Consider the following 27,892-nt stretch of genomic DNA (forward strand, 5'->3'; position numbering starts at 1 on the left):
TGATTATTTTAATTATAGATTAAACTGATGACTATTTCCTCAATTAAACTTTATTAAAATTGTTTGGTTTGTAAAAGTTCTGAAAATGGTGAGAAATGCTGTAACAATTGACAGGTTCACAATGCTTTGTTTTGTCAAACCGATAATAATAAAAATAGAAACAATGACATTACATATGTTCTTTGGTTTTATTTTTTACACAGTACTTTTTTCCATTAGCAGCTAATCATAATTTCTAATGTGATTAGACATGTAAAAGATATGAATGTCTATTGATATTTTATTTTGCTCTCTTTTGGGTGAGGTTTTCTTCTTCACTTTCATCTGACTGACCTTAAACTAAAACTAAATAACTGAAAGGAAAAAATAAATCCTCATATTTTAGAAGCCGGAATCATGAAATGTTTTTGTATGAAAAATGACTTCAGGGAAGATTAGAATAGTTACCTTTATCTGCAAGTTGAATAATCGATTAATTGACTAATCGTTTGAGCTGTACTTGTATATACTGTTGGGTAGTTTACATTATTTTATAAGCTATAAGTCTTCTTCTCCTTTTTTCTTGGAGGATTGCCATCTGTCATGGCATCCCCTGCTGTGTATACCCTTGTGCTCTTTCTGTGCATGTGTGCCCTCATACAAACAATATAGGGACCTGCTCATTAAAAACATAGCCCAACAGCGCCACTGGTGGTCAAAAATTCAACATGATGCCTTTAAAAATAAATTCAGCTGCAACTTCTGTTCTAAACACTGTAATGAAGTCAGCTACTAAGATAAGTAAAACAAAAAAACTCAGGCTTTGCATCATAACATATCAGTCAATGTATTTTATTTACATACTGGTCTGGATAAATCTGAATTTGGTGAATGCACCCATGCACACAGAAAACCTTTAAGTTCCAGCCGATGCCCTTCATTATCACAGCATACAATATGCAACTATGTGCTTGGCAAGTTACAGACAGAGCATAATATACCATAACACATGAACATACATATTTTGTGCACTTTTAACACAGCCTTGCACTACACAAGGTTTCCACCTGTATACATGTCCTATCATTAAAAGTTGAAATACCAACCGTTGTCATCCAATGAATATTCATGTATGAAATTACATAACGTATAAACCACACAACACATGGGACTGTAGATCTTTAGAGTATGTACACACGACTACATTTACAATAATACAATTTGTGAAAGCCTAAAAAGTTGTCGGTATCGTCTTTATAACAAACTGCACTTAATATAACAAAGCACATACTGTATAATAGAAAGTAACTGTTGATTTGCAAGTGTCGCAAAATCATACGCTGATTCTGTTTGACACATTTCAAGTATCTGAAAAACACAAGTGTTTTAACAACTTTTGGAGGCTTCAATAAAAGATCAGGGTAGACAAGGTGCTGAATTTTTAAAGCCTCCTCGACCACACAGATCTTTGAAATACTGAGACAACAAAAATAAAGCTGCGCTCTTTCAGTCAGAACTGTGCTGTAGAAGAAATCTCAGATTGGACCAACAGAAGCAGGGCTAAACTGACTTACTAGTTGGTTTTATACTTTAAGTCTGTGTCGGATTGGAGTCATCTGGATTAGAAAGAATTACTGACTAACATGACCTGTCTTTTTCTTAAATCTCTAACCCTCAAAGAAATGCATACCATCTCTGATATTTTGCTGATCAAAACAGTCACAAAAAAGCACCCCTGGCCACATGTTTTAACATCAAGCAAATAAAAAGTAATGGCTTGTGGTTAAAGGATCAAAGCAAGGTAAAAGCATAAGTGAGGGAACCATCCTCTCTCCAGAAAGAAATGAATGTGGGCCTCTCAGCGGTGTGGCTGGAGGGCTGCCAGGGCTGTGGACATCTCCATGGTGAGTGGGTGCATGCAGGTTTCAGAGCTATAGGTGATGGAGTGAGAGGAAGGCTGAGAAGCCAGGGCGGGGAATGGGGGGGTGGTGCTTGGATCCGGCCATGACATTCGATTCAGTCTTTTTATTCATGGACAGGCGAGAAAGAGAAACCCACTGTTCTGCAGACGCACAATGTTTCGGCTATCGGATGGTTGGGAGGGGCGGGGGTTTGATCAGAGAGAGCTCAGGCAGAGTAAGGGGTTTTCACAACAGAGTCAGTTCTCCTTGAGATGATTTTCCCTCGTGTTTTCTTTCTGCCTTTCTTGGTTCTGTCAGTCAGAGTCTCCTCAGATTGTGCTCCTCTGTGCAGGAGCTTTTCCTCAGGGTGATGTCGTCCACGGCCATCTCGCCGCTCCTGCCTCGCCCACGCTCCCCCTTCAGGATCACCTGGTAAACAGCAGCAACACACACACACTGTTACTTACACTGAGGAACATGCTGCTCTATGATGAAAGATGACTCACTGCGGTTCTACTCAAAGCGGATGTCAATCTTAGATTTCCACAGATCCACTATTTTGAAAAGGAGACTGCTGCTCTGATTTATTTTTTATAAACACCAACATTTCTGTTCACTGCTGTTATAAATATACACACTGTGTGAGTAAACCTCTCCGTCATGTTTATTGGGGCACTTACACTCTCCAGGCCTGTGCCCCATAATGTGATTTGGGTGTGCCTCCAGCCGTTTCCACCTGTTCGGCCCCAGACCGCTGGACTGTACTGCTTTCCCTTCTTCACAAACACTTGCAGCATGCCCACGTGGTGGCCTGCCAGCTTGTGCCGGAACGACAGGCACAGATTGCCGTCGTTCCAGGGCGGGGTGAGTGGCAGGACCAGCCGGGCCCCTCGCCCAGTCCTCTTGTTGCCTACCTCAGGAATGGTCAGGTACCGTCCACCTGGGGAGGCAAGTGACGGACATTACAGTCAATTAAAGCAACATATGTAACTTTTTTTGCCTTAAAATAACAGCTTCAAAATCATGTTGATTTTTTGACGTCTTCTAATAGGATGAATGGTGTCTCAATCACTATTTGTATTTACGACAGTGGTGTTGCACTCATAAACTGTAGGGGGCAGCAAAAATGCACAAAATGCCAATTTCTACATAATGTTGCTTTAATGAAAATAAATTGAATATAATGATTTTTGCCACACTGAATTGTGTTAATTGATGACACCTTAGAAAAAGTGGCACTGAAATATGCCCCAACCTGTCATGAGAAACACCTTTGCTGGTTGCATCACACTTGTTTTCTCGCCTTATAATAAAGTGCCGTATTCTGGAAAATCATTTCATAATAATAACTTTGATTTCCAGAAACAAAATTTGGATTTACTGCGGATAATTTACAGTCTTCACTTTGAACAGTTTTTCAATTGTACCTACTTTCTACAAACTATTGACAATGAGGTCTGTGGCTTATCCTGAGTCAGAGGAACATTGTCTCTGGAAAGTCAGGTCGCTGTTGAGTTTTTCCAAATGTATTGCAAATTTCAAAATTCATCCGTTCACTACATTAAGTTCAGGTGCCAAGCAGCAGGCCTGTTACTACTTTAGATTTAAGTAGGGAATGTTTTCTTCTAATTTGGGTCAACTGACCCTTTAAAATGTAGGTAAGTAGGTCTGTTTGTCTGTCATAGCACTCATAAAAAATACATCAGGTTTTAATGTTGAACTGGCAGAAAAATTAGACAATTAAAAAAAGACTTGACCCACTTATGTTTCTTCATCTCAAACTATAACCGGTTGCCAGTGGCAAACTGACTTCTCTTTTAGCGATTCATGCATTAGTTAGTGATAGTAGAGCTATATAGTTTTAAAAATTTAAAGGTGAAAGTGCCTCTGGGTAATTGCAGATTAACGTGGATGCATTTTGCTTATTGAGCAGATCTGTGTAGGACTGGTGTTAACCACAGGGGGTGTGATATGAATCTTTAGGCCACAGAGGCTCTCTACATAAGTTATGAGCCTTCAAATCTGTGCCAATCCTCTAACAGCCAGGAGTGTTTGCCAGTGGCTATCCATCACAAGAACTTAAAGTGATGAACTGTAAATAGTTACATGCTTCACAAGACAGTTAAGACGTAGTAAAAGCCATGTATGTACATATCCATAAATAAGACATTGTATCTTATTCAACATATTCCCTTCTCTTAAATGGAATTACGCTTAGTCAGCTTCATTTATGATTTACTTTAAATGATTTGGGAAAATTGAAAGTCTGTGCAAAAATCTTTATTTTCTCTGATGAGTGAGCACAGACTTGGCTGAAATGAGTCTGAGTCTGAACAACTTGGAAACATTAGTAACTGCAAAACTAAGCCAGTTGGCAGGGGAACCCAGATGTGGCTGTTTAGTCTTCACACCCTGTCTGCTGAGTCCTCTCAACATAATTCACCGCATTTTCTCCTCGTCTGAACCCCAAGAAAAACAGTGTCGTGTTCCCATTTAATGCGAGCCACAGGTATCGCTGCCGGGTCGCGTAATCCTCTTCTCATTTGCATCGCTTTGTAGAGCAAAGCACTAATCTGCAGAAAAGACAAACCACTTCCATCAAGTCGTTTTCATCTTGACCTGTAATTGGGTGGAACAAACTGAGCCGCTTAGATTGTCTGACTCTGTGGGTGTTTGCAGATGCGTGCGCGTCGCTAAAAGGAACGCTGCTTTTTCTCATTTTGATTTACTGACAATAAAACAAACAATTTTCTTTAATGTGTGTGAGTGCGAATGAGCGGCCCCACCCTGCCCTTCAATTACCTGACGGATCGGGCGTCGTCTCCCAGTGCAGGTCTCCGTCTTTGTCCCTGATCCAACCGCAAAGGCCGTCATCAAAGGAGCAGCCCAGATAGCCGGCCTCTGAGGGAAATAAAACACACTTTGCAGAGAAGATGCAAAAAAGGCTTCAGTCTGCTCTCTGTAATTCTTCACAGGAGCCCCACTGTGCCCCTCTAACGTTACCGGGAGCAAGAGGACTGTTGCGGCTCCTTCTGATGAACATGATGATACAACGACAGTACAAACATTTGTTGTAATCTCAGAGGAGTGCTGATGTATTGAGGTAAAATCAAGGTGAAATGGAGCAGCATAAATGGCAAGAGGAAACCACAAATATTTGTTTGAGCTGCTGGAATTGCTGATAACAATGTGTGTGAGTATATGAGTGAGTGTACGTGTACACATTTAGCCCATGCATGCCGTACCTCATAGTAAAACAGATTATAGTTACAACAGAGAGTCATAATATTCAGTGAGTGATGAGTTCTTTTCGAGCGATGAAGCCTAGACAATAACATTAAGAGAATGCGGGCAAAACAGTTGCGGTATCACCCATGCATTGCTCTACAAATTGGTTGGAAGATAAGAGTAACATCCATCATTTTGTCCCTGAAATAGGGTTTCCGCAAAACACTTCTCTGTTCATTTTCTGAGCCAATGAAAATGCCTTCCCCCTTGACACTGCATAGCAAATGATGCACTGTGAACCAAAATAAACACGCAACTAAATCATTAGGCAATTTAATCTGCATACCATTGGGATCAATAAATCACGTCGAGCAAATGTGACGGATAAAGTGCTGTCTCTTCACAAAAGCTATTTTCTTATTGTTGTTGGAGGAACTCTGCATTGAGAACCGGGGAGCTTAAGAGCAGCGGAGCACTGGTGTACCTCCAAATGATCAATTAATCATTCAAGCAGTCGAGCAATCAAGCAAGCATAATGTGAAAAGTGGGGAAGTCTGGCAGTACGTTCTGGGCTGGGAGCCATTATTTAAACGGATACGGCCAGATGTCATGTGTCACCTCCTGGTGAAAGGCCTATCAAAACACATCTGGTCACTATAATATCTTCGCCTCGGCTGCTCCACTGCAGGAGCTGATTGGCAGTTTCATTTTGCTCGTAGCAAATGCGGCTCGTCCGTCATCGTTTGAGCTCTGCAGGCTGTTGCTGATTGTCTCTGTCAAATGTGTGTTGTGTTTACCTGGGTCGTCCTTGGCTTCATCTGCCGTGTTGCCGAGCTCAATGTCAAAGTCGACGCCGAGGACGGTGTTGCGGTCGTGGTTCCGAGGGACTGAGGAGAGAGGGGGGAGAAGCAGGTTTAGATAAAGGATTAACAAAAGGTATTATATTTGCACACCACGCCATTCACACTTGTGGCTATTGTGCTGCTTTGTTTTCTTTACTCTACGAGGACTCTACAAGGATGAATCAATGTGACGGTTTAGTGCCTGCATACAAAGAGCCAAGCACATTTAACAACAGTGAACTGAACAGAATACCTGAGAAAAACCTGAAAACACCAGAAGTCAAAAGTGAATCATAATGAGGAAAAGGGCAACGGTTCATCTGATGCAACGTCTGGGCAAATGGCGCTGCTACACAACCTGGGGCTACAGTACATACACACACATACAGTAACACAGCCAGTCCTGAAATAGCCTCTTTCCTTCTCCAATGGGGTCACACTGCCCGAAATACTATAAGCCAAGCTGTCTTATTAAAGGTCAACTGACAAGTGAAGAGCAGAAAGTTGTTTCTTTTACTTTTACGGTGACAAGAATTTTGTAGAGAAAGGTTTCTTTTAATATATTAGAAAAACAATTGTCTACAGTGGTTTTGAATTGCCTTCACGAAGCGGTTCTTCATGACTGAAAAATATCATTTGACATCTTCATTTTAGTATGTAATGCATTCGAGTTTTTCCTTTTCTGAACCGACCCTCTGTCCTTATGTGGTACGGACCATCGAGTCCCTTCAGGGAAATTTGTGATTATTAATATTGGGCTCATGATTAAAACTGACATGACACGTCAGTGGAATTTAATGGGGTCAACTATCAAATAAACTATTCCCAGCATCCCGGGCAGATCCTTGCTCCTATGCCATGAATGCGCTGTAACCTGCACTTGAACCGTCCGTCCCCCCGACATGTGCCCCCTCTAGTCAGAGCCCATCCCCACGCTGGGTCACAACCACCTGGCAGACCGCGATGTAGTCTGACAGTCGAAGGAATCCGAGAGTGGGGAGGTCACACTCACACCAGGCTCTCCAGATATCCCAGGCATCCGGGTCTCTCTCTGCGTGTGTCTGTGTTTGTGTGTGTCTGAGCTTTTAAGGAACGTAACCCACCACGAGCCCTGGTGTCCGGTCGTATATCGATATATAAAGAGTGAATCCGGTGATACGCCAATTAAGGGAGCGGTAATTTGAACAGTGACACCGTGACTACAAGTAAAAAATAGCTGCGTTTGATCTTATCTTGACGCAAAAGGAACTCTATATATAGAATTTGTTAATTAGTCTTATATTTGTTTTATGCTGCCATTTTGTTTGTCATCTGTCAAAATGTCATTTGTGCTGCTCAAACCAGATTCAGGCAACTCAACCCGGCTTCTTTCCTGAAACAGTAGCTCTGTTTATATTTATATTTCTTGATTCCGACTGAAATCATTCTGATTGAAGATTTCGCGTAAACTGTTTACACTGGGTGGGATTATGAGGGTCTGGTGTTCACACGCAACAACAAATTTAGTGGGAAGCTGTGTGACATGCCCAAAAGTGATGTTATGTCATGCATTCCTCTTCTTCATCGGATATTTTATCTCTTTTGGCGCATGTTTGATCAGTTCCTGTCCCGAGGATGGATATCTATTGTATCGTTTACATGGGACAGTTTTTATTTTGACTACCCCTCTGCAACCACTTCAAATTGCATTCAGTTTGGACCTGTTTATTCTGGCTGAGGTGTTTATTTGGAGCATTTTTATTCTGTTTGGGCTTTTAAACAGTTCATTATCAGAATATTAGGCTACCGTCCTGGATACTTTGCACGATCTGTCAAAGCAGAATGTAGCCAGAACGAAAACTTTTCACAGCAAGGTCAGTGGATCATCCAGAGTAAGTGGGACACTGTTTCTACAGAGACAAATTGCTTTATTTTCGTATTCGTAACGTATTACTTTAATGCTTCGAGCACCACAAACAAAACAACATTCAGCTCCCTTATGTTAGACGGGAGAAATATTTGCTATCTGAAAACCTCAACACAATAAAATCTCAGATATCACTAGAGGCAGGAGTATAATTTGGGGGGGAGGCGACCTTTTAAAAACTTATTTGCTCAACAACCATGCTGAAGCACCACACAGTTAATGCTGGCCACTCTTGTTTTTCACCTCTTGACCTTGTGTGATTAATTTCATCCAAATGTGGATGAATATGGATATGTGAGGTCATAAAAGCTGCTCAAAGGGGGATTAAGCAGTAACCAATTCCTGACTTTTTTTTGTATATTTCAAATTTAGTGCATTAACTTTTCACTGTAGTGGGTGAAAACCTTGAATCTACTAATGCCAACTTTTATGAAGCATCGGAAAAAGCCTTGTTTTAAACTTAATGCAAATACATTTTTGATACAGCAGAAAGGATGCTGAGCGGCTTTTATTCACCTCAGAGGAGCATGTGCTTCCTCAAAGAGAAATATATATACATTTTGGGAAATATGCGTTTAATATTTGCTTTCTTGCCGAGAGTTCAATGAGAAGATTAATACAGACATCATGTCTAAGACTGGAAGCAGGGGGAATCAGTTAGCCTGCCGTCCGACGTGAATGGAGGAGGGCAGCAGGATGATTTCAGTGATTTATTACGGCAGGGTACAGGCAGGCAGGCAGGTACAGGTCTAGGTAAACATGCAGATAACAGATGCTCGAAAACAAAAGCACAAGGCAAGAAACCAAGGAAGCAACATGTACGAACTGACAGAGGAACAAAGGAGCTGAGCTGGTATATGAATGAGTGGTTAGAGTGATGAGGGTAATCAGGTCCAGGAGTGGAGATGGTTTGGGAAAGCTCAGGTGAAGAGAATAAGGAGTGGCAGGACCGGGGATGGAAGCAGAAAAGTCTGGGGACATCTTGTAGACAAGTAGGGAATAATACTGAGAGGGAGAAGAGAGGGACTGAGAAGCAGTGTATTTTTTAACTTTGTGGAGAGCTAGGTTTGCCATTTCCCAGCTTCTTTACGCTAACGTAGGGTAAGCTAAAACAAGCTCAGCTACCCACATCCCAGCTCCAGAATGACACACAGACACACGAGTGGTATCAATCTTCTCATCTAGTTCTGGGCAGGAAACCGAATTAGCGGACCATCCAGAATACTGAATATTCCTGAACTTGGATGGAGGTTCAAGCTTTTCCCTGGACACAGATACTAATGTTGATTGCACAGGTCCAAGTTGAAAGGAAACTGAAGTCCTAGTCTGGAAATTGATTTGATTTTAGTAAACACCTGTACCTGAGGCACAGCTGAAGTGTTCTTCACGCCATCGGGCTCTTATTCAAATGATTCCTATTTCCGTCTAATTATTAGAATAATCACTCGGCGCTGTCTCTCCTCCCTCCCACTCTCATCACATTCAAACTATCTTCTGGAAGCTCTGATTTTGAGAACTGCTCTGCCGTGGTGCAAACTATTAGATTGATGTCTCCCTCAAGCGGTGCAGACAGGTGTTAATGTAATCTTCTCTACACTCTTTCCTTTTTCTAATTATGTGATGCCATCTGGCAAGGTGAGAGCTATCCCACACTCTACTCTGCTGCATTTTACCAGATATTTCTATGTCAAAGAAACTTTCTCAGGTTTAGTAAACACGAATTTCTGTGAAGTGAGCATGACAACAACAAATGAGCAAGGAACCGCTATCTATGTTACATTTTCTTTTACAAATAAATTACAAATAAGTTACAAATAAATAAATAAATAAATACCAATAAAAGTCTCGCCTTCTGTTGTTTATTCCATATGGCTGTGTATCAAAATATGCAAATTTACTGAAACTGCACATGTTTGAGAAGTTCGTGGTTCATCTGTTTGCTGTGAGAATGTGGAGAATACAAAAAGTTAAATATGAGCAATGCAAATAATTAATAGAATAAAGCTAGGGATGCAGGAAGTCAGCCACAGTTGAGGGTGCTGAGGGGTCAGTCTATATAATCACATCATTGTAAGGGGTGTGTGACATTCATGTTTTTTGTATTCATTTGAATGGCAAGCATAACCTATATCTAATAGTTATTAACAACAATTTGAGAACATTTTGCACTACAGCAGAGGGCAAACTTGTACACCAACATACTTTAAAGCAGCCACATCGACTACAAATCCCCCAGACTCCCTTATAAAATCGCTCAATTTTGTGAGTTGTTGAGTTAGGAGAAACTTTACAAACTTTGTGAAATGCTCTCTATGACAATTTTTCAATTAGCTGGACCTTTTTGTAAATTCGGCATAGGTTATACATTAAGTTCTTCCCGTCTTTGTGTAAAAAACATTGCATCTTGTATTTGTGGTCATTCGAGATGCATGTCAAGACGCCTCATGCCAAGTGTGACCTGACGAGCTGTCCCCCTAGTGATCGGATCACCAAAGAAGCATTTTAATGCTGTGTTTAACAGCCTCAAAGTTTATAATAATACAGCGTTGTGAGGCTACAAAACATTCAGAGGACACGAGCGTTCATGACGCAGATCTGCCTGTTCGTCACTGTTAACAGAGACTCCAGTCTGCAGCGTAGCTCATACACTTGACTGATAAACCACAGAACTGTAGAGCAACTTTAGGCTTCGTGATCAAGGAAAGTTTTTATTTCTTCTGTTCAAATTCTCACGCTGCGAGTCTGCATCACATTATTTCACCAACTGATGGTTTTTATAGTGCCCTCGTTTTAGCAGCACTGGTTCCATGGATGAAGCTGATTATTCTGTATAATTTTTTCATATTTCTCGTTAAAGTTTAATTATTCCTACTGAAAAAGCAATTCTTTAAAAGTGGATCAGAAGTATGTCATTTTTTTTTTATTTTATAGGAAAAGTTACTCAAACAGGAGTGCCAGTTATTGGGAACTATTTCTTTTAACTTGCATTTTGGGGTGTTAATGGCACCAACACGTGTATGTGAATGATTCTCCACTGCATTTTTTATTTTATTTTTAGAACAGTTCAACCAGACTACAAAACAACGCTTTTTATCACTCCACTCTGGTGGTATATCACCATGCAGATTGGTTTGGTGTTATGTGTCCAGGTTTTGACATATCCTCAACTCTGAAGCTTCTGTCCCCACCCTGATATAATGGAGGCGAGTTGAGTTTTTTAACAACAACAATGGAGGTTTATGGCACAGAGGAATAAACTATATTGTATATACGGACTTCATGCTGTTTTTGGTGTGTTGATGTGATTTGTTTAGAATTATATCCTTTTATATCCTTTAAATGCTATAATAACAAGTATTTAGCTGCAGACACATCGTCTATTAAATTGAGTGAATTAGGTCTTGAACTATGTTTCAGGCTTAACAAGTTGTTTGGTACGGGGATTATCTCATTAGGAAACAATCCACCGTTGTGAAAAGGTGCATGCTTTTAACACTGTGAGATTAAGGAAAGCAGCAGATGATTGCAGTGATTACCTCACTTGTTAGAGCAAAAAGAAACAATCTGAACCACCTCTCACTGCCACAGTATTTTGAATTCGATTCCATTATTTGTTATTAATTGAGAACGTCTAACTGAAGCAAAGCCTGATGATGCGTCTTGGAGTGTAATTGGTGTCAGAGATGCGTGCCTGGCAGAGAGCGTGGTGTGACATGTGGATAAACAACAGTCTGGCAGAGAAGCAGTTTGTGTTTGTTAACACAATCCAAAGAGATAATTACCTTGAGAGGGAAATTCCTTCTTTAACAATAACATTACTTTAATTTGCCATCCTGTAAATATGGACTATTTCTTAACAATGTGCATATCATACTGAAATGTGGTGTAATAAGGTGGAAATAGCTTGATTTACATACTTATCACCATCGGTGAGAAAACTACTTGCAGAGTTCTCCCATTGCCATATGTTGAATCCCATATCTTTGATTTCAGCCATCTTCACATATTTACATCAATAATCATCTTCATGTTTCTCACCAAATGTTTAGCATTAGGTCTGGCACGTGGTTTAGCTGGCAGATTAACTGTGTGCACATGGGAACTGACTGCCAACTGCTCAGATAACTTATATTCACATATTCATGTGTTTGAATACAAAATGAATATGATAATACGCATCATCTGTCAGGTAAACATCACTCCTAAATCCCCCAGAATGTGACATGTTTCATTATAAACACAATGTTTCAGGATTCAGAGGAAGGAATATGCAAATTTGCTCCAATTTGGTTAGCAGAAACCTGTCAGGGAGCTGATGAAGATGAATGGTTGTGCCAAAATCTGTGACCCAGAAGTAAACAAAAGGTTCACCTCGCTATCAAACATTAAAACACAGAGATTAGAATCAGCTAATGCAACAAGTCATTGTGTTTCCCAGGAGGTTAAAGCTAGTATTTTGTGTAAACGATGTGTATTTCTATATATGTAAAGGTGTCGCTTGTGGTGATAAACTCACAGAGAATCGTGAGTCAACTCTGAAGTGTCCCTCAGCTATATGAGGGTTTATAGCATCCATACGTTCATTGTTTTTGTTTTAGGTCCCACAACCTTTATTTTGGTTCACTCACCGCTCTCATCAGCACTGATTCAACACACAGCAGCTGTTCAGTTCAGTGAAAGTGCTCAGTGCACAAAAAGGCGGTCATTAAAAGTTAGCATCTAGCCGCTTAATATAAAAGGAACATTTTGCAGCTAACAAGCCAAATAATTCCCTCAGGAGACCAAAATAGAGCTAAAAGGAGAGAAAAAGTGGAACTTATTCTTGTCAGGTGGCCATAAACTCGACTCTGGAATAAATGCTAAGTTTCTCTGTATCTACTGGATGTATAAATAGCAAACTGTTTGCTTACAGGTTAACCACAACAACTTTATGAGGTGATAATTATCAGTGTTGTGTTTACAGCTTTATGTGTTGCTCTCATGTGGCCAAAAAACAAATAAATACAGGTTTAAAAGTTTGCCTGCATTACTAATATTTGTAAAAGGGCCTTTAAAGGGACTCTGTGTAACAATTTACATGCATTAATCACTTTTTTTCCTGCAACAGTCCAAAGGATGTGACTTTATGCTTGTTCTCCAGTGCCTCGTCTCAGTGCCTCTCTCCGCTCCACCAACAGAGAGCAACGGTAGCTGACGTTAGTTAAAAACATAAATTAACAACCGGCTTACGGCTCAACATAAGTTCCACAGAGTCCCTTTAATTTCTATTTGATTTCGTAAACCAAACCCTTCAAATGTGTTTGTGAATAAACCTCTAAATGCTTACTTTACTCCTACCTGCCCAGGACCAAACAGCAGTCAGTCAAAGTTAGCATTTAGCTGGTGAACACAGATGTACATTTAGCTAAAGAAGAGTTGGTGGAGACCAAAAACAGAGCCAACGCGAGAGTAAATATGAGACTTGTTTTTGTCAGGTGGTCGGAAACTCGACTCCGGATAAATGCTATGTTGCTCTGTATCTCCTGGATGTGTAAATAGGCTGCTGTTTGCTAACAGGATAATCATAACAACTTTAGGAGGTGATAATATACCCCCATGTGGCAGAAAAATACATTTACACAGGTTTAAAGGTTTGCTTACATTATTAGTAAATGTAAAGAGGCCTATAATTTCATGTGCGAACAGTTAAAAATGAAAAATGTCAAATCTGTAGTAGAATGTAGTATCTTGTTTCCCTGAAAGGTGAAAGTGAATGTCAGCTGTGGTAAAATAAAAGAGAAAATAATAAAAAGCTCTTTCTTACTGTGGACATCCCCTCTCTGTTTGGTGACCTCCTTCTGAATGGTGTTGTCTACTGGTGTGACCGGTGGTGGCGGCGGGGGGAGTCTGGTGGGAGGCACTGGTCTTGGTGGGAGTCTGGTGGGAGGCACTGGTCTTGGTGGGATGTAGGGCTTGCGTGTGGGTACTGGTGGCTTCCTGGTTGGCACAAAGGGCTTCGGAGTGGGAACCACCGGCTTGCGTGTCGGAGGTGGGACCCTCTTTGGAGGCAGAGGTGCTCTGGTCGTGGTCGTGGTCGTCGTAGTCGTGGTGGTGGCGGCTGTTGATTTGGGAATAACGGGGAAGATTCTCCTCTGAGTCACTGGTGGACGGAGGGTGGTGGTGGTCCTCTTCTGATCCATGTCAGGGATGCGGTTGTGATGATTTGGAGGTGGTTTGCCTGGTCTCGGCGGGTCAATAACCACCTTAGGAATGGCTGAAATAATAAGAGAATGCAGATGGAGCACTGAAATATGAGCACTTAAGAGTTAATGAGGCGTAGAATTGCAGACTAACTGCAATGATTAGCCTGACTTCTGCAGAGGAGGGCTTTCTTTCATCTACAGAGACTTCTCCTGATATCTATTAACTAAATGTTAGCATCTTAAAACAAATTGGGTGTCTCAAATCTCACTGAAGCAAAAGCTTATACTTGCAAGAGAGGCCAATAAAATTATTATGCAGCAGACATTCATTGTGTGGCTCATTTTTAAAACAATTCTGGGCATATTTTCCTCAATGGGAGCGTTAAAAGAGAGAAAGAGGGATAGCTTTGACATGTGGCCTCACAAACTAACCCACAAACCCCACGTTCAGTGAATTTCTTCTCCTGTGGAATCAATATTGCCTTCTGAGGGTGCCTCTTTTTTTCACCTTTTATGTGCTCAGCCTGATTAGTTATTCTTTGTGCGCTCATAGCCAGGGGCCTCGCAGCACCGGGCTAAAGCTGCTCTGTGTGTGTGGAATGATCTCCGCTCTCAAACAGGCTGCTGTGCCCCGGAGATCACCCTCGCTCTGCTGATGTCATCAAAGTAACACCTCCTTCTCCTTTGTTCCTCCACACATTCTTCACAGCAGGAGCAAAGACGGAGATGGTGTGTGTGTGATGGGGGTTCGTGAGGGTTTCATGAGTGAGGAATGAGAGTGGACAAAAGCAAGTGGTTTGAACTCGGTTATTGCCTTCTCAGGTTGCAGGCGACTTTGATATGCGACACACAAATAGGATATTGCAACTCGACTCCCCGAGCACTTGTGGCACACACCCCTCGGGCAGGTGACAGGGTGAAGTATCTGCAGCGCTCTTCGCCTGGAGGCATCCGCTCCGCTCCATGGACTGTTACACCGGTTGTGTCTGTTAGATGATTAAATAACTGTGGAGAATAAATGACTTCTTGTCCACTGAGCTGCAGTAAAAAAAAAAAAAACTGCAGACGCACAGACTAATGAACTGTGTGTCAGGAAGTAAAACGACCAGGAAAAGAAATATTTCACATTTAATGATGACTCCTCTTTTTGGCTTATTGAAATGGCCTGATGTCAAAAATGGGAGTCAGGGCTCAGTCTGGGAACACGTGATAAGGGAGCGGGGTGATTTAAGAAATGACTGACGGCCATTACAAAGAAAGGAATTTCAGAGCAGACTCTGCTTCCTCCCTCTCTTTAGCTTTCCTGCTTTTTTGAGAAAAACACAGGCAGAGAAAACCAAAAATGTGAGGCCCCGTTCCCTCTTTGCAGAAGTGAGCATCGGGGCCAGGGGTTTTTTGTTCTCAATTCTTACGTTTGCAGTCGTGGCCCATCCCCCTGTAGCCGTCTTTGCATTTGCACTTGTACGAGCCCGGCGTGTTGTAGCAGGTGGCGAAGCTGCTGCAGTGGCTCTGACCTAAAGAGCACTCATCCACATCTGAAAGAAGCAAAACAACATTCAGCTGCTCAGTGCAAGTGTGAAAAGCTCCAGACGTAACAGTAGGATATCAAAGGCTAATTGCTCCACATCCACTTCAAAGTGCATGTCATATGTGCTGTTAGCGAAAGAGTTTAAGTGAATAGAAGTGAGCCATCTGAGTAAAAATCATCACGAGAGGGATTTTAAGCACTTAAGAAGCAACAGCCAAACGAGCAACCAACTCTAACTTTTGATCTTTTGTTCTAAAAAAGTTAATGAACGCATAAATAAACATTGGAGATGGTGTGTTTTCTCAAGGAGACCACGTGGATTCATAAGGAATATTGATTAAACTTATGAGGTGGCAGGTATTCATCAGTCTGGTGTCTGTGACTGAGGGGCCCCACTGAGGCAAAGTTTATAAGATGGAACAGAAACAGCAGCTTGGATTAGTTTCACAGCGGTCTGGTGATACTTCATTAAATCTTAAATATTCTCAAGTGGTTTCAGTTCCTCCTTTATTCTGTATTTTCTTTTTTAACTTTGTACTTTGCACTTTTAAAAGAATGGAATCAGTAATCCTACTTCGTCAGAAGGCTTCAACCGACATATTCATTGATCTATTTTGATTTTAAAAACTTTTTCAACATCCTAATGAGTTGCATGTGATGTAGTCAGAGTAGGATCTCAAAAAGCTGTTGGCTCCAGCGGTGGAAAAAGAGTAAACATAGCAGTGTCTGAGTAAAAGATACTCATTTACAAGTACAATATATTATCATTCATGTTACTGGATTAGTATCACTGATGCATTAAGCAGGATTTGAATGTTGTAAAACATCAAGGTAAAGCAAATAACTGCTGTATATACTGCTGGTTAGATTCATCTATAAAACATATTCATATAATATATATAACATATATTTCAAAAACTGGTCGTTCTGTAAGTAAAATCTTTAGTAACTAACCCTAAAGGAAAACTTAAAGACGGATAAAGTAGCATAAAATAAAAAAAACACAAGAAAGAACAATCTCAAAATTGTACTGAAAGGGGCTCTGTGCAACTTCTGTGTTGTGCTGGAAGACTTTCTTCAGTTTATGTTGGCGGACTCCGTTTTCTATAATGTCATTAGCTTCTGTTGCTCTCTGTTAGCGGAGTGGAGGAGACGAGGCACTTGAACATTAAGTCACGTCCTTTGGGCCGTCGCAGAATAACCAGAGTCCTTCACAAAGACATCCACAGTCCAGCAGCATTAAACAACTTTAACAAACCGTCCACAGCCTTGTATAGGCAGCCGAGAGAGACGGGGGAGGTCTCATTTTTTTCACATCACGTTACAAACCGCTCACAAATGTGGCCAATAAAAAAGTGATGAACACATGTAAATTGCTACAAATTGTTACGTAGAGCCCCTTTGAGTACAGTGCTTTTATAATGTACTTAGTTATTAGTGGTAATGGGTAGAGTATCTTCTGAAGTTAAGGTCTCTTTTATTACAACAGTGAGAAAAAGAGGGACCTTTGGACTAAATCGGCTGTAATTTGGTTTGTATGTGTTGTACAGATAAACTTGAGACCTGTTACAGACCTGTAAATTGTGAACCTGTCCTTTAATGATTTAAGTGTTTGATGTAAAAAACAACAGCTGGATTACTAAAAAATGAATTTTCTCAGCACATCTATAACCGTTTTTAAGTTGCATATATAGAAGCCTCGCTGCAGAGACCTTGCCACAGTACCTATGCATTGGTATTTCCCGTTGATGTATTGCAGGTCAAAGCCTTCGTGGCACTTGCAGATGTAGCTCCCAAAGGTGTTAATACATTTCCTGAACCTGGGACACACTGCAATTCCTGCTGCACACTCATCCACATCTGCAAGACATTAAAAAAGATACAGGTTATTACACAGGCGAAGATATTCACATTAAAAAAAATAATTTATTCATCTTTTTTTTTATTATTGCTTTTTAGAGTCGTTTGCATATACACACATTCAAAACAACACAACAAAATGAAAAACTTCAAGGTTAAAAAGTCAACTTAATCCAGAACTAAACAAACATTTCTATGCATGCCAGACGACTTTTTCACCTTCCACAGTGGTTAGTATTCATTTATGAACAAAGCACATAATGTATTCTGTTCAGCGAGCAGAATACAACGCACACTACCTTGTTTCATTATTTAAAGACCTATTCTAAGTGTCTCTGTTGATCACCTTTGCAGGCATGTGGCCATTAATATTTAGACAGAAAGAGGCTCAAAGCATTTGCCTTAAAATCATTAATTTATTTGCTGCATAATGCAGCCGAGGCACCGCGGCGCTGCAGGGACTGTTGTTTAAAAGGACCTTAACAACACAGAGACACCTGGACCAGCGAATTAAGTGGGCAGAGCTCTCTCATCCCTTAACAAGCACTGTTGAGATTCTCATCTTCAACACTCTTAATCCCAAACTGCAGCTTTAATGGCCAACAGTTGATTTATTCAGCGAGCTTCTGACATAAAACACTAATGCACACATAGATACAGTCATTGTCTCTTTACACAAATTATAATGTTGCACCAATGTCTGTTTTTAGGAATGTTTACATTCTTGAGCATTATATTCAAACCCATATTCACAGTTTTACGCAGCATCTATCAGCCAATATTAAGCTCAGCAATTTTGTTTTAACTGACAACAATGTCATTTCCACGTGAGGCAGCACTGAAATATGAAGCTGTCTCCTACAGAACTTCTGCAACAATACAAAAAACATCAATACGCTTTGTCATTAATCGGAGGGGTTGTGCGGCCGTTCTGTCACAGTGCAAAAACAAGTCAATACCTCCTTGTAGCGCCTCATCAGACATCTCTCTCAAGGGATTTCTGGCCAGATCTGTTTTTTTTTTGTACACAGACATGACATGGCTCCTTTATGAGGAGAGCTGACATGATGGCAGTACAGAGACAGAGGTGAGAGCACACTTTCTGAGACATGTTGTGGAGTGATCGTGCTAAATCACACTCGTCACAAGGACTATAAATGAGGATGACAAGATGTACTTTTTATTTTTTGACTGTATTTTTAGAGGTGCTAACAACACAAATAAAACTGGCACCGATTTTCTCTTTCCTCGCAACTTTTCCGGCTTCCTTCTAAATGATTCATTTTATGTACCACGTCTAGCAGGAGCAGAATTTCTCTCTTGCTTGGCTTTATTTTTGTTATTAGTATTTATTCCCAAGTAATACGTCCCTATTCATATGATGTGACAATATTAAATGTATGTTAATTTCACACTTAAAAAGGGGGGGGGCTTGGCCGAGGGATGCTGTTACATTGGAGATTTATCGCAAAAATAAATGTTTTAAAAATAGTATTTATGTATATTTTTGCATTTGTAGTTATAACTGTAAATTCTTTAAAACATGAATGAACCATGGGGTAGATGTAGCGTAAATCCTTTCTGTTCCCGCTCAGTTTAAGCTGTCCATCATACATGCATTATTAGCAAAGGGAGACGGAGCGAATATGTGTAGGCTGGGAATGTAATGTGCCCGTACCTTTAGACTTTGCTGTCGGAGTAAGTTGCTTGATTAAGAGTCTTATTCCTAACACTCAGCAAAGTAGTTTATAACTCCTAAGCTGGATCTTTACAGCGTTCGTCGGCATGATTTCTACAAGTTTGACAGATATGGGGACGGTTTTAAAGCGACTACAAAAATGTGTTGACACATTTGATTTCACAGCCTCAAAATGAAAACTCTGCATCTATGCAAACTCTCCTATCCGAAGCTCCTGTTTCTGGAAGGAGTCACCTCCATAAATATGATTAGAAACGCCCCATAAAACTCTCCATAAAACAGCGGCATCCAGAGGGGTCCGGAAACATTCCATTAAGCTGTCGTAACACCTGTTGCTGGCAACATTTCCTTCCCCTCCTCCATCATCTTTCATGATGGATGTCTGTCCTGTTTAAGAAAACCGCCCCCCCATTAGCCAGCCTGCAGTTAAGTGGGACTATGAGGGAGCATGAACAGTCCAGTCTGGAACAGCCTGCATTTAAACCTGACACATGTTAACTGCCTCAGCTGCAGGCTACAGCTCAAGTCGACCCGACTACCCGGTTTTGTCCCAGGTACTTTTCTCCACTTTGGTTTTCACTGCGATAGTTCCCCCCAACATGGCTGGGACTCTCAGCTGATCGTCACAGCGTTTCCACATGTGGAAATTCTATTCCACATATGGAAAAAGCATGGATATCACATGTCTTTCTTATGGGGCAATTCATTCATATGTGAAGAAAGCCAATCACCTGTGAAAATGTCCAGATCACATGTGCCATCGTTCTATTTTCACATGTTAAAAGTTGAGTTCACATGTGAAAATGTGTGGAAATGTGGAATTCCAACCCAATCGCCAGAGTAAATGTTAGCTAAGTAAATTTCTGCAAAACCACAGCTAAGTTAAAGCTGAACGTTTCTTTACGTTGCAGCTTTACATTTGTTTAGGTTGGATCTTCTATTCTTCTTGCTGCAACGCTGTGCTTATGCTTTGATTAGGTTTGGGCACAAAAACCACTTGGTTAGGGTTAGGAAAACATCACGGTTTTGGCTAAAAAATAACTGTTTTGGTCACCACGATCACAGATGAAGATAGTCCGACTTCCAGTGAAAAATAACTGTTTTTGGATGCCACAAAAATGGCTGGAAATGTCCCCTGGTGCCCTAAAAAATATCCAATGATGTGACTCAAACTGCGGTCGGCCATTTCGCAGCCTTGTTGGCTTGTAATAACACCACCTCCATTCCCTCCAGCTCCTGATGTGAAAGGTGGCTAATAAGCATAAATGTGAACGTGATATGCCACGTTTGGACGTATCTGTGGTTTGAAGAAACTTAACTTATATCCTGCCAACTGGGCTAGGAATTCACACTAAGATTTGATGTGCCATGTTTTGTTTCCACATGGAGAAATCCTACATGTGAAAAAAGCCAATCGCTTGTGAAAATGTCCTGTTCACATGTAACATTATTTCCTTTCCCTTTGTGAAATGCAAACAACAATCTGCAGTGTTTTCACGTCACCTTTTAGTATCGGCTCAGCTCGCCTGAAACCTTAACCGAGGTTTTACCAAAAAAAGTAGCAGGTACTCTCTACAATGGGAAAGAAGGGCGAGTAGAGTAGAGTTGAGCCATATCATTGGAAGTGGAAAAACGACTTTAGTCATCTGAGGAGCTGTGCCACGTAATGAAAGAAGGAGGGGAGGATAAGAGGAGGGTTAGGGGTGGGCCTCCCCTGATCACATTTCTGTTGTAAAAGCAGCATGAAGTATGTGGAAATAAAGTCACCATTTGGTTGGCGAGGACTGTAAAATTACTGGGGACCTTGATCAAAGCAAAAAAAAGGCCTATCGGTAAATATTTTGGATGAATTTCAGCTTCGCTTGCTGAGGGGTTTTGTCTGAGTTCCCAAATTGCATTTTCACTGCCAAGTTTTCTTTCTTGCTCTGCCAAAGCAGTTGCATTAGATTATCACTCAGCAAATTCAAAGGCTGAGAAGAACACATAAAAAATAAATAAAACCTTCTTGTTTGTGCTTTACACAAGTTGCTCATAAGGGAGTGGTAACATAAGGCTCAGTTGTCAGGGCTTGTGGCAGCAATATATATATATAAAGACAGGGACGTACCCACACAGGTTCTTCCATCCGGAGCCAGCTGCAGCCCCGGCGACGGACACTGACATCGGACCTCTCCTTTCAGCACCTCGCAGCCATACTGGCAGTTGGCCATGCCACAAGTACGAGCATCTGATGGACACAAGGGGAAAACATCAAGGGAGAGAAAAGTTTACACTGCTCTTACTCTCACTTTCTTTCCTCCTCTCAACCACACTTATACTCCAGCCAGTGTCTGAGAGCCACTCGCCTGCCTTCTCTGATATTAGCTGAGTTGACCCTGAGGTGCAGACAACGGAGCAGCACACACTCTGCCATTATTAGATTCCTGTGCCGCGTGGTCGCTCTGTGCTTACACCTTAGCCCACGCGATCCTCCCTCACCCACTCTCATCCTATCCTACAACCACAGACTCATAATCCATCTCCACCCTATCAAAGCGTCTCTGTTGTTGAGCCACGCCGGGCAGATCAAGACCCTCCAAAATAATAATATAATGGAACAGATTTCGTTCAGCCTCTCTCAAGAACTTCACAGCCTAAAGAGGAAATTAAAAGTGAGGCTCATGCTGCCGCTGCTACTTCAGTCCGCCGCAGGCCCCCTGGAGTACAGTTTGATGACTGAGGCAGGCCGGGCTGATTAAATGCTACAGTGATCTATTGATCAAAGCGGGAGCGGGAGGGGAAAAAAAGAGAGGAGCGGCAAGGTGTTTAACACTATCATGCTATCATCACACAACAACACGGAGAAACAGTTTGAGGTTGCCTGAAGTGGTGAGCAATTCAGACTTTAAAAGGGCTGAAAATGAATTCTCCGCTGATAAAAAAGGAACTAATTAAAACGAAGTACCGTGAGTCAAGCAGAAAATAGTTATCAGATGGGAAACAGAACTTACAGGGAGACATGTAGAGGCATCTACTCCCATTCTTTCAAATACCTTCGGGCAAACCAATAAGAACTGTACATTCACTCGAGGCTCTAAAGATTAGGTTTCTTTCTGACGTTTTTCATTTTAAGCCCTCTTAGGGCTCTACGCGGGGGTTCTTCAGACTGTAGAGCTGCTATAATGAAGCAGATCAACACAGGGCTTTAATCAAAACAGTCTATCAAAGGACTGCGAGGCTGCTGTCAGAGGTACTCACACGAGTGGGGAAACGTATTTTATAATAGAGAGCATATGTCATAAGCAGTGCCTCGCGCAGGCTTTTAGATGAATACATTTGTAATGAAGCGAAGGAAGGCTTCACAGCAGCACATCCAGGCTACAAAGCAGAGGGGAGATTATGGAAAAAAGGCACACGAGGGAGAAAATAGGTAACAACAATACAAACAGTATGAGCAATCACAGAGAAGTGTGTGTGTGTGTGTGTGTGCGAGAGACAGACTCACTTCCACAGGTCCCGTCAGGCATCAGCATGTAGCCGTTGAGGCAGTAGCACTTGTAACTCCCATATGTGTTCATGCACCTGTGTTTACAAGGCCTCGGCTTCAGCCCACACTCATTCAGGTCTGCAGACAGAGAGAGGCGGCATAAGTGGACTGAAGGACAGAGAGACAGACTCCTACACAGAGGTGAAATTAGTCAGAGGGCAAAGGTGAAGAGGTCAGTCATGTCAAACCTCACCCATCCATTTATGTGTGGGCTGGAGCTGTCTGTGCGTGTGTTAATGTGTGTGTTTTGGGAAGGGGTGGGGGCCGTCTTCGAGGAAGTGCCGTGTTCTGACAAGCCTGCAACTTCCCTCTTTGATGGTTTTAACAGGAAGCCAGTGTCAACTGTCAACCTGCCCATTACCTGCTAGTGATAAAAGATGCTATTATACCCTCTGACTCACCACCGGCTCATGTGGTTGCATAGCTGCTCCATCCAGGCCTCTTTGATAGACACGTATAATTCCTGTGATTTTATGCGGGCATAAAAAGTAAAAGAAATCTCACCCACAACATCCCATGAAAATCTTATGATGCTGCCTGACTTCGGTGCAGTGAAAGGAATATGCCCTGCGCTCAACACCTGCCAAGTGCTTATGCAAATTCAAAGTCATTCCACCTTCCTCACAGCAGACATTTTGACTAGTCTAACACAAGTGTAACTAAGAACATTAATAAAGTCTGCTTTACATGTATACATTTCAGCTGCACCCATGTTGCCTCGTTGCCTTGTTGACGCACCTAAACAGAGCAGAGACAGCATTAATGTTATTAGTTACACCTGTGTGCTTCCTGCTATGAAAAGTCAAAGTACGTGAAGGGTTTACAGCAGGTAAATGAAATAAATATATTCATGTTTGTTTCCTCTCACTGCAGATTCCACTGAAATCTTATTTCAAGGAACGTAACTAAAGTAAAGTGACATTTAAACGGCAGCAAACCAACCAACCAAGAGACATTTTGACATCTCATAGCAGGAAACACACAGGTGAGACTAATAACATGAATCAGGTCTTCATTCCACTTCCACTTCAGTTTCAAGGCCTCGGTGTGTCCCTGGGATGACCTACTGATACTGCTAACTGGAACAGACACCATTAATGTGATTAGTTGCACCTGCACCTGAACTTCGTGCAATGATAAGTCAAAGTGTCCTTCATTAAAAAGGCTGAAATAAACACTGAGCATTTAGTTTGAAGAATGGAAGCGGAGGTTGTTTTAAAAAATAAAAGTGGTAGGAAATCAACCTATAAGAGCTCCATCTTTGGACATGTCAAGCTTCAATGTACAGGGGTAACTAGAAACATTAAAGCTGCTGTAGCTAACTTCCTGTTTGCAGTAACCAATCCCCTCCCTCCACAGCAGACAGGGCCGCCCCTTTATGGAGTTCTCTGTCCTGATTGGATAAAGTGGGCAGGGATACCAGACGTTTCTTTCCTCTTTTACTACATGAGTGGAGGGAGGAGAGACATGGGTTACTGACCAAAAACAGTGATTACTGTTGGAGTATTGAGCATCACTTGCAGCAGCTTTATATATATATCCATATTCCATTAAAGGATAAGTTCACCTAGAAATGAAAATCATCTGGTGTTATCCAAGTCTCTGGAAGCCTTTATCTACACCCTTTTTAAAGCCAACATCATCACTTTAGCTGCTAAGCTAAAGGCGTTAGCATGCACCCCGTATGACCCACGTACAAGCTCTACCACACGTCGAGGGTGTAAAACAAAAAAACAAGCGTCCATCTACTTCAGTTGTTTAAATGGAGCTCCAGAAATGATTTGTGGAGTACAAAACTTCACGCGACTCTCAATCAGCGTGGGGGTGAGCAGATAATGACTGTATTTTCATTTTTGGGTGAACTTATCCTTTAAATGTTCAACGCACAGCAGCTTAGTTTTGTGCATGCTGGCTCCCTGGCATACCAAAATGGAACTGAGCTATCATCATTACAGTTATTAGTTACACCTGTAGGTTTACTGTAACGCCAAATCCAAATGTCCACTGTGTGATTTAATCTTGCAAAGAGAGTTAGTTACCTATACTGCCTTTTTTTTTTCCCTCCGTGCACAGTTACATTCAGGAACATTAGCATGAGCCCGAGAGACCGGTGGGTTTAATGCCACTTCAGAGGAGGACAGACTTTGTTGTGTGAGCAAGGTGAAATAAAGAACGAGTTTCTTTCTGTGTTGGGATGTGCTTTTGACTAAAATGTCCTCCATTTATGCTGATTTCTTTTGGCTGGATGATTCTGAAAAAAAATTGAGTTGTGCTTCAGGAACGGAAGATTTTGTTTGGCAGGCCTGGAAGAGAAGGCAGAATGTGTTTTTTTTAAGACAAAGTTGCTAAATAAGCTGTGACTGTGTAATGAATGTTGAATGTTAACCGTTGTTAACCAGTATTTAAATGTGACTGGTTACACCTGTGCTTTTCTCACCACGGCAAGTCAAACTCTGCCGTGAATAAGACCAATTGCATTCTAGACGCACGTCCCTCTTAATAGAATATTGATTACGCTGCCATTAGTTGCGGTGGAGAGTAACTAATTACTCTCATTACCGAAAGTGAGAACCTTTGTTGTGTACTTGTTCTCTTTGAGCACAATCAAATAATTTATTCAGGCAGATTCTTGATTCTCTCTGCAGCAAGACAAGGATTATAGTGTAGCCTGGAGTTGTATGCAGCTCTGACACAGAGGAGGATTTTTCATTTCTTTTTCCTCCTGGTGCAATGTTCAAGATTAACTTTTCCCACAAAGAAAATAGTGTCCCTGCTCTTGCAGAGCGGCACTGAATTGAAGAGGGACTGGATGGCAGGGCATACTGTTCATACTGAATTGGTTATGGTTACCAGATCATCTTCTTCCTGGCCCCGACTCTTGCTCACAGCCATTTCTTAAAAGAAAGTCTCTCGAGTCTGTTTCAAAGTGCATTCTCACTTCTTGTTCTTACTTTTACTAATATTTGGAAAAGTAAGAGCACTTATATAACACATGTCGAGCCATATTTCATTGTAAAGATTCAGTGAGAAACAATTAATGTTCAGATCTCGGATAAACTCTGATACTGTTCGGTGTGAAAGTTGACAAATAATTGAGCTTAATTTTGTTTCAGTAGCTTTCGTGCAGAAAGGTCCAAAGTTAGGAGTGTTTAGAGTGTTTAGTGTTTAGTGTTTTGGGGCTTTAACACTCATGGATGTTGATGGAAACGACTATTCAGGTGTATGTCACATATTACTTCCCCATGTCACTAAAACAGTTTCTCATCTACATATATGGGGTCCCTCGGGAGTCCCAGGCCCAAAAGGGGAAAATCCAACTTGAAACTACACAGGAATCAAACTAGAATGACGACACATGCTCCAAGAAATATAAATAACTTAAACTATGAATACCATCCCCTGTTTCTGGGATACAGTAGCAGCATCACATATAGATTTCAACAGCACATGAGGGGTCAGTTTAATCTCTGCCGGCCACATTGTAAATGGTGCTGTTTTTAGCTCTGTGGACATATGCGGGGTGCATTCTCTGAGCGCCACATACCTCCTACATTTAACAGAGACCAAGGATTAATTTGGATGAACAGCACAGCAGATGCCCAGTTTGCACATCTATAGACCTCAGCTTCTATTAATGGTAGCTTCTGGCCAGAACAGACGTGACTGGCCATCTGCTTGTTGAATCCTACCAACAGGCCAAGTGCCACCAGGCTTGAAGTCCTGTTCCATAACTATAAATTCCTCTGAACAAGTAGGGGTCAGTTTATGAATGTTGTTTACACATGAGGGTCACTCAAATGAAATATTTATGACTTTCACTAAATACAAGAGAAGGATAACAAGGAGCGGACATTTGGGATTGTTAAACATTACATTATTTTTATGTATACGTCTCAATCATCTAAAATGCATGTAATATGCTTTCATATTAACAACAACACTGTCAATAATGTTGGGTTGGAGACTTAATTTACCTGTTGGGCCACGGACTGAAGAAAATACTATAGATCGTTGACCACCACAGTTATGGCTAGAAATTAGAGCCCGACCATTATATCAGTTGGTTGATATTATCGGCTGATTTTGGCCTTTCACTGATATATATCGATATCAACATGTATGTTGCCCGATATGAAAACTTTCTTTTTAGAGATTAAAATGCAGAAAAAGATGCTTGGGATCATTTGTAATTAGGATATTCCTAATGAAGTGTGCCCTTTCAGAACATGTGTCATTTTATTGTTAAAGTTTATGGTTAAACTGTAAAATATCCTGACTCCGTTATATATTTTTGTCACAGGTGTTGGCAAAAATGTGTTTATCGGCCAAAATATCGATATTGGAACTGTTTCTTCCCAATATTGGTGTTGGCACTGCCCAAAAAATCAATTGTCGGTTGGGCTCTACTAAAAATGACAACAGAAATTTGACAATTACGCAAATCTCCGCAATTAAAAATCAACTGCCAGTTGTGTAACTGGAAGTGAAGGTGGTCCATCTAAAGATAAAACCCTTCCGCAGTTGTTCACTATGATAAGACAATATTTTTTTTGTTTTGAGAAATGTTTAAATATGCAAATGAGGAATTATCTAATTAAAAAATGCACTTGTTTGCATGCATTTCTGAACTAAAACTAGTTGGAAAGAAGAAATGTTTCAGAAGCAAAATAGCCCAATATCTCAAAATTAACCAGAGAATGAAAAATTGGGTTTTCACCTGTAGTGTCCCCTTTAAAGAAACCTAAAGCCATATTAAAAGTCCATATAACTATGCAATGCGATTTGAGCTGGATCTAGTCTCCTCCTTTTGTCTTTGACGTTTGTATTCCCTGTCTGTTGTCTGTAGCTGGTGTGCCGTCTTCGCCAAGTTTAGTCGGAAAAAGAGATTTCAATCTCAAGGGACTTCTTGGTTGAATAAAGGTAAAATCAGAAATAAATAAATAAATAAATAAAAGCGTGTGCGTGTTTGCCAATTCAAACTAAACCAACAAGCGACACATTTTTTCCTGTCTGCATTTGTGCTTCCAAAAAGAGCTTCTCTCAGTAGGCGGAAAAACGCAGGAGCAATATTTTGCCAAAATGAACTGAATTTGCTCTGCACACACATAACTCGTCCCGCTGCCCGCTGCAAATTGCAATGCGACTGCGTTTGCGCTACTGTTGGCGTGCACCACATGAATATAGAGGCCAATGTTTATTTCAAAGCCTTTTTACAAGCCTGTGGAAAAATGACTTTCTCTC

At 41.1% G+C, this 27,892-nt stretch overlaps 1 protein-coding gene across 1 annotated transcript in view; it reads right to left on the bottom strand.

Moving 5' to 3' along the window:
* Positions 1 to 1,404: 1,404 nt before the first annotated feature.
* The window catches only part of npnta (nephronectin a), a 56,371-nt gene continuing 29,883 nt past the window's right edge, over positions 1,405 to 27,892 (bottom strand). Inside the window, exons 6-14 of the mRNA XM_073470992.1 lie at positions 22,610 to 22,729; positions 21,233 to 21,352; positions 17,292 to 17,426; positions 15,451 to 15,573; positions 13,660 to 14,109; positions 5,906 to 5,995; positions 4,683 to 4,781; positions 2,561 to 2,820; positions 1,405 to 2,309 (exon numbers count right to left, since the gene is read on the bottom strand). Coding sequence (XP_073327093.1) covers positions 2,199 to 2,309; positions 2,561 to 2,820; positions 4,683 to 4,781; positions 5,906 to 5,995; positions 13,660 to 14,109; positions 15,451 to 15,573; positions 17,292 to 17,426; positions 21,233 to 21,352; positions 22,610 to 22,729 — 1,508 coding nt within the window. The 3' untranslated portion in view covers positions 1,405 to 2,198. The remainder of the gene's footprint in view (positions 2,310 to 2,560; positions 2,821 to 4,682; positions 4,782 to 5,905; positions 5,996 to 13,659; positions 14,110 to 15,450; positions 15,574 to 17,291; positions 17,427 to 21,232; positions 21,353 to 22,609; positions 22,730 to 27,892) is intronic.

Source organism: Pagrus major, chromosome 1 (assembly GCF_040436345.1).
Source record: "Pagrus major chromosome 1, Pma_NU_1.0".
Classification (NCBI taxonomy): domain Eukaryota; kingdom Metazoa; phylum Chordata; class Actinopteri; order Spariformes; family Sparidae; genus Pagrus; species Pagrus major.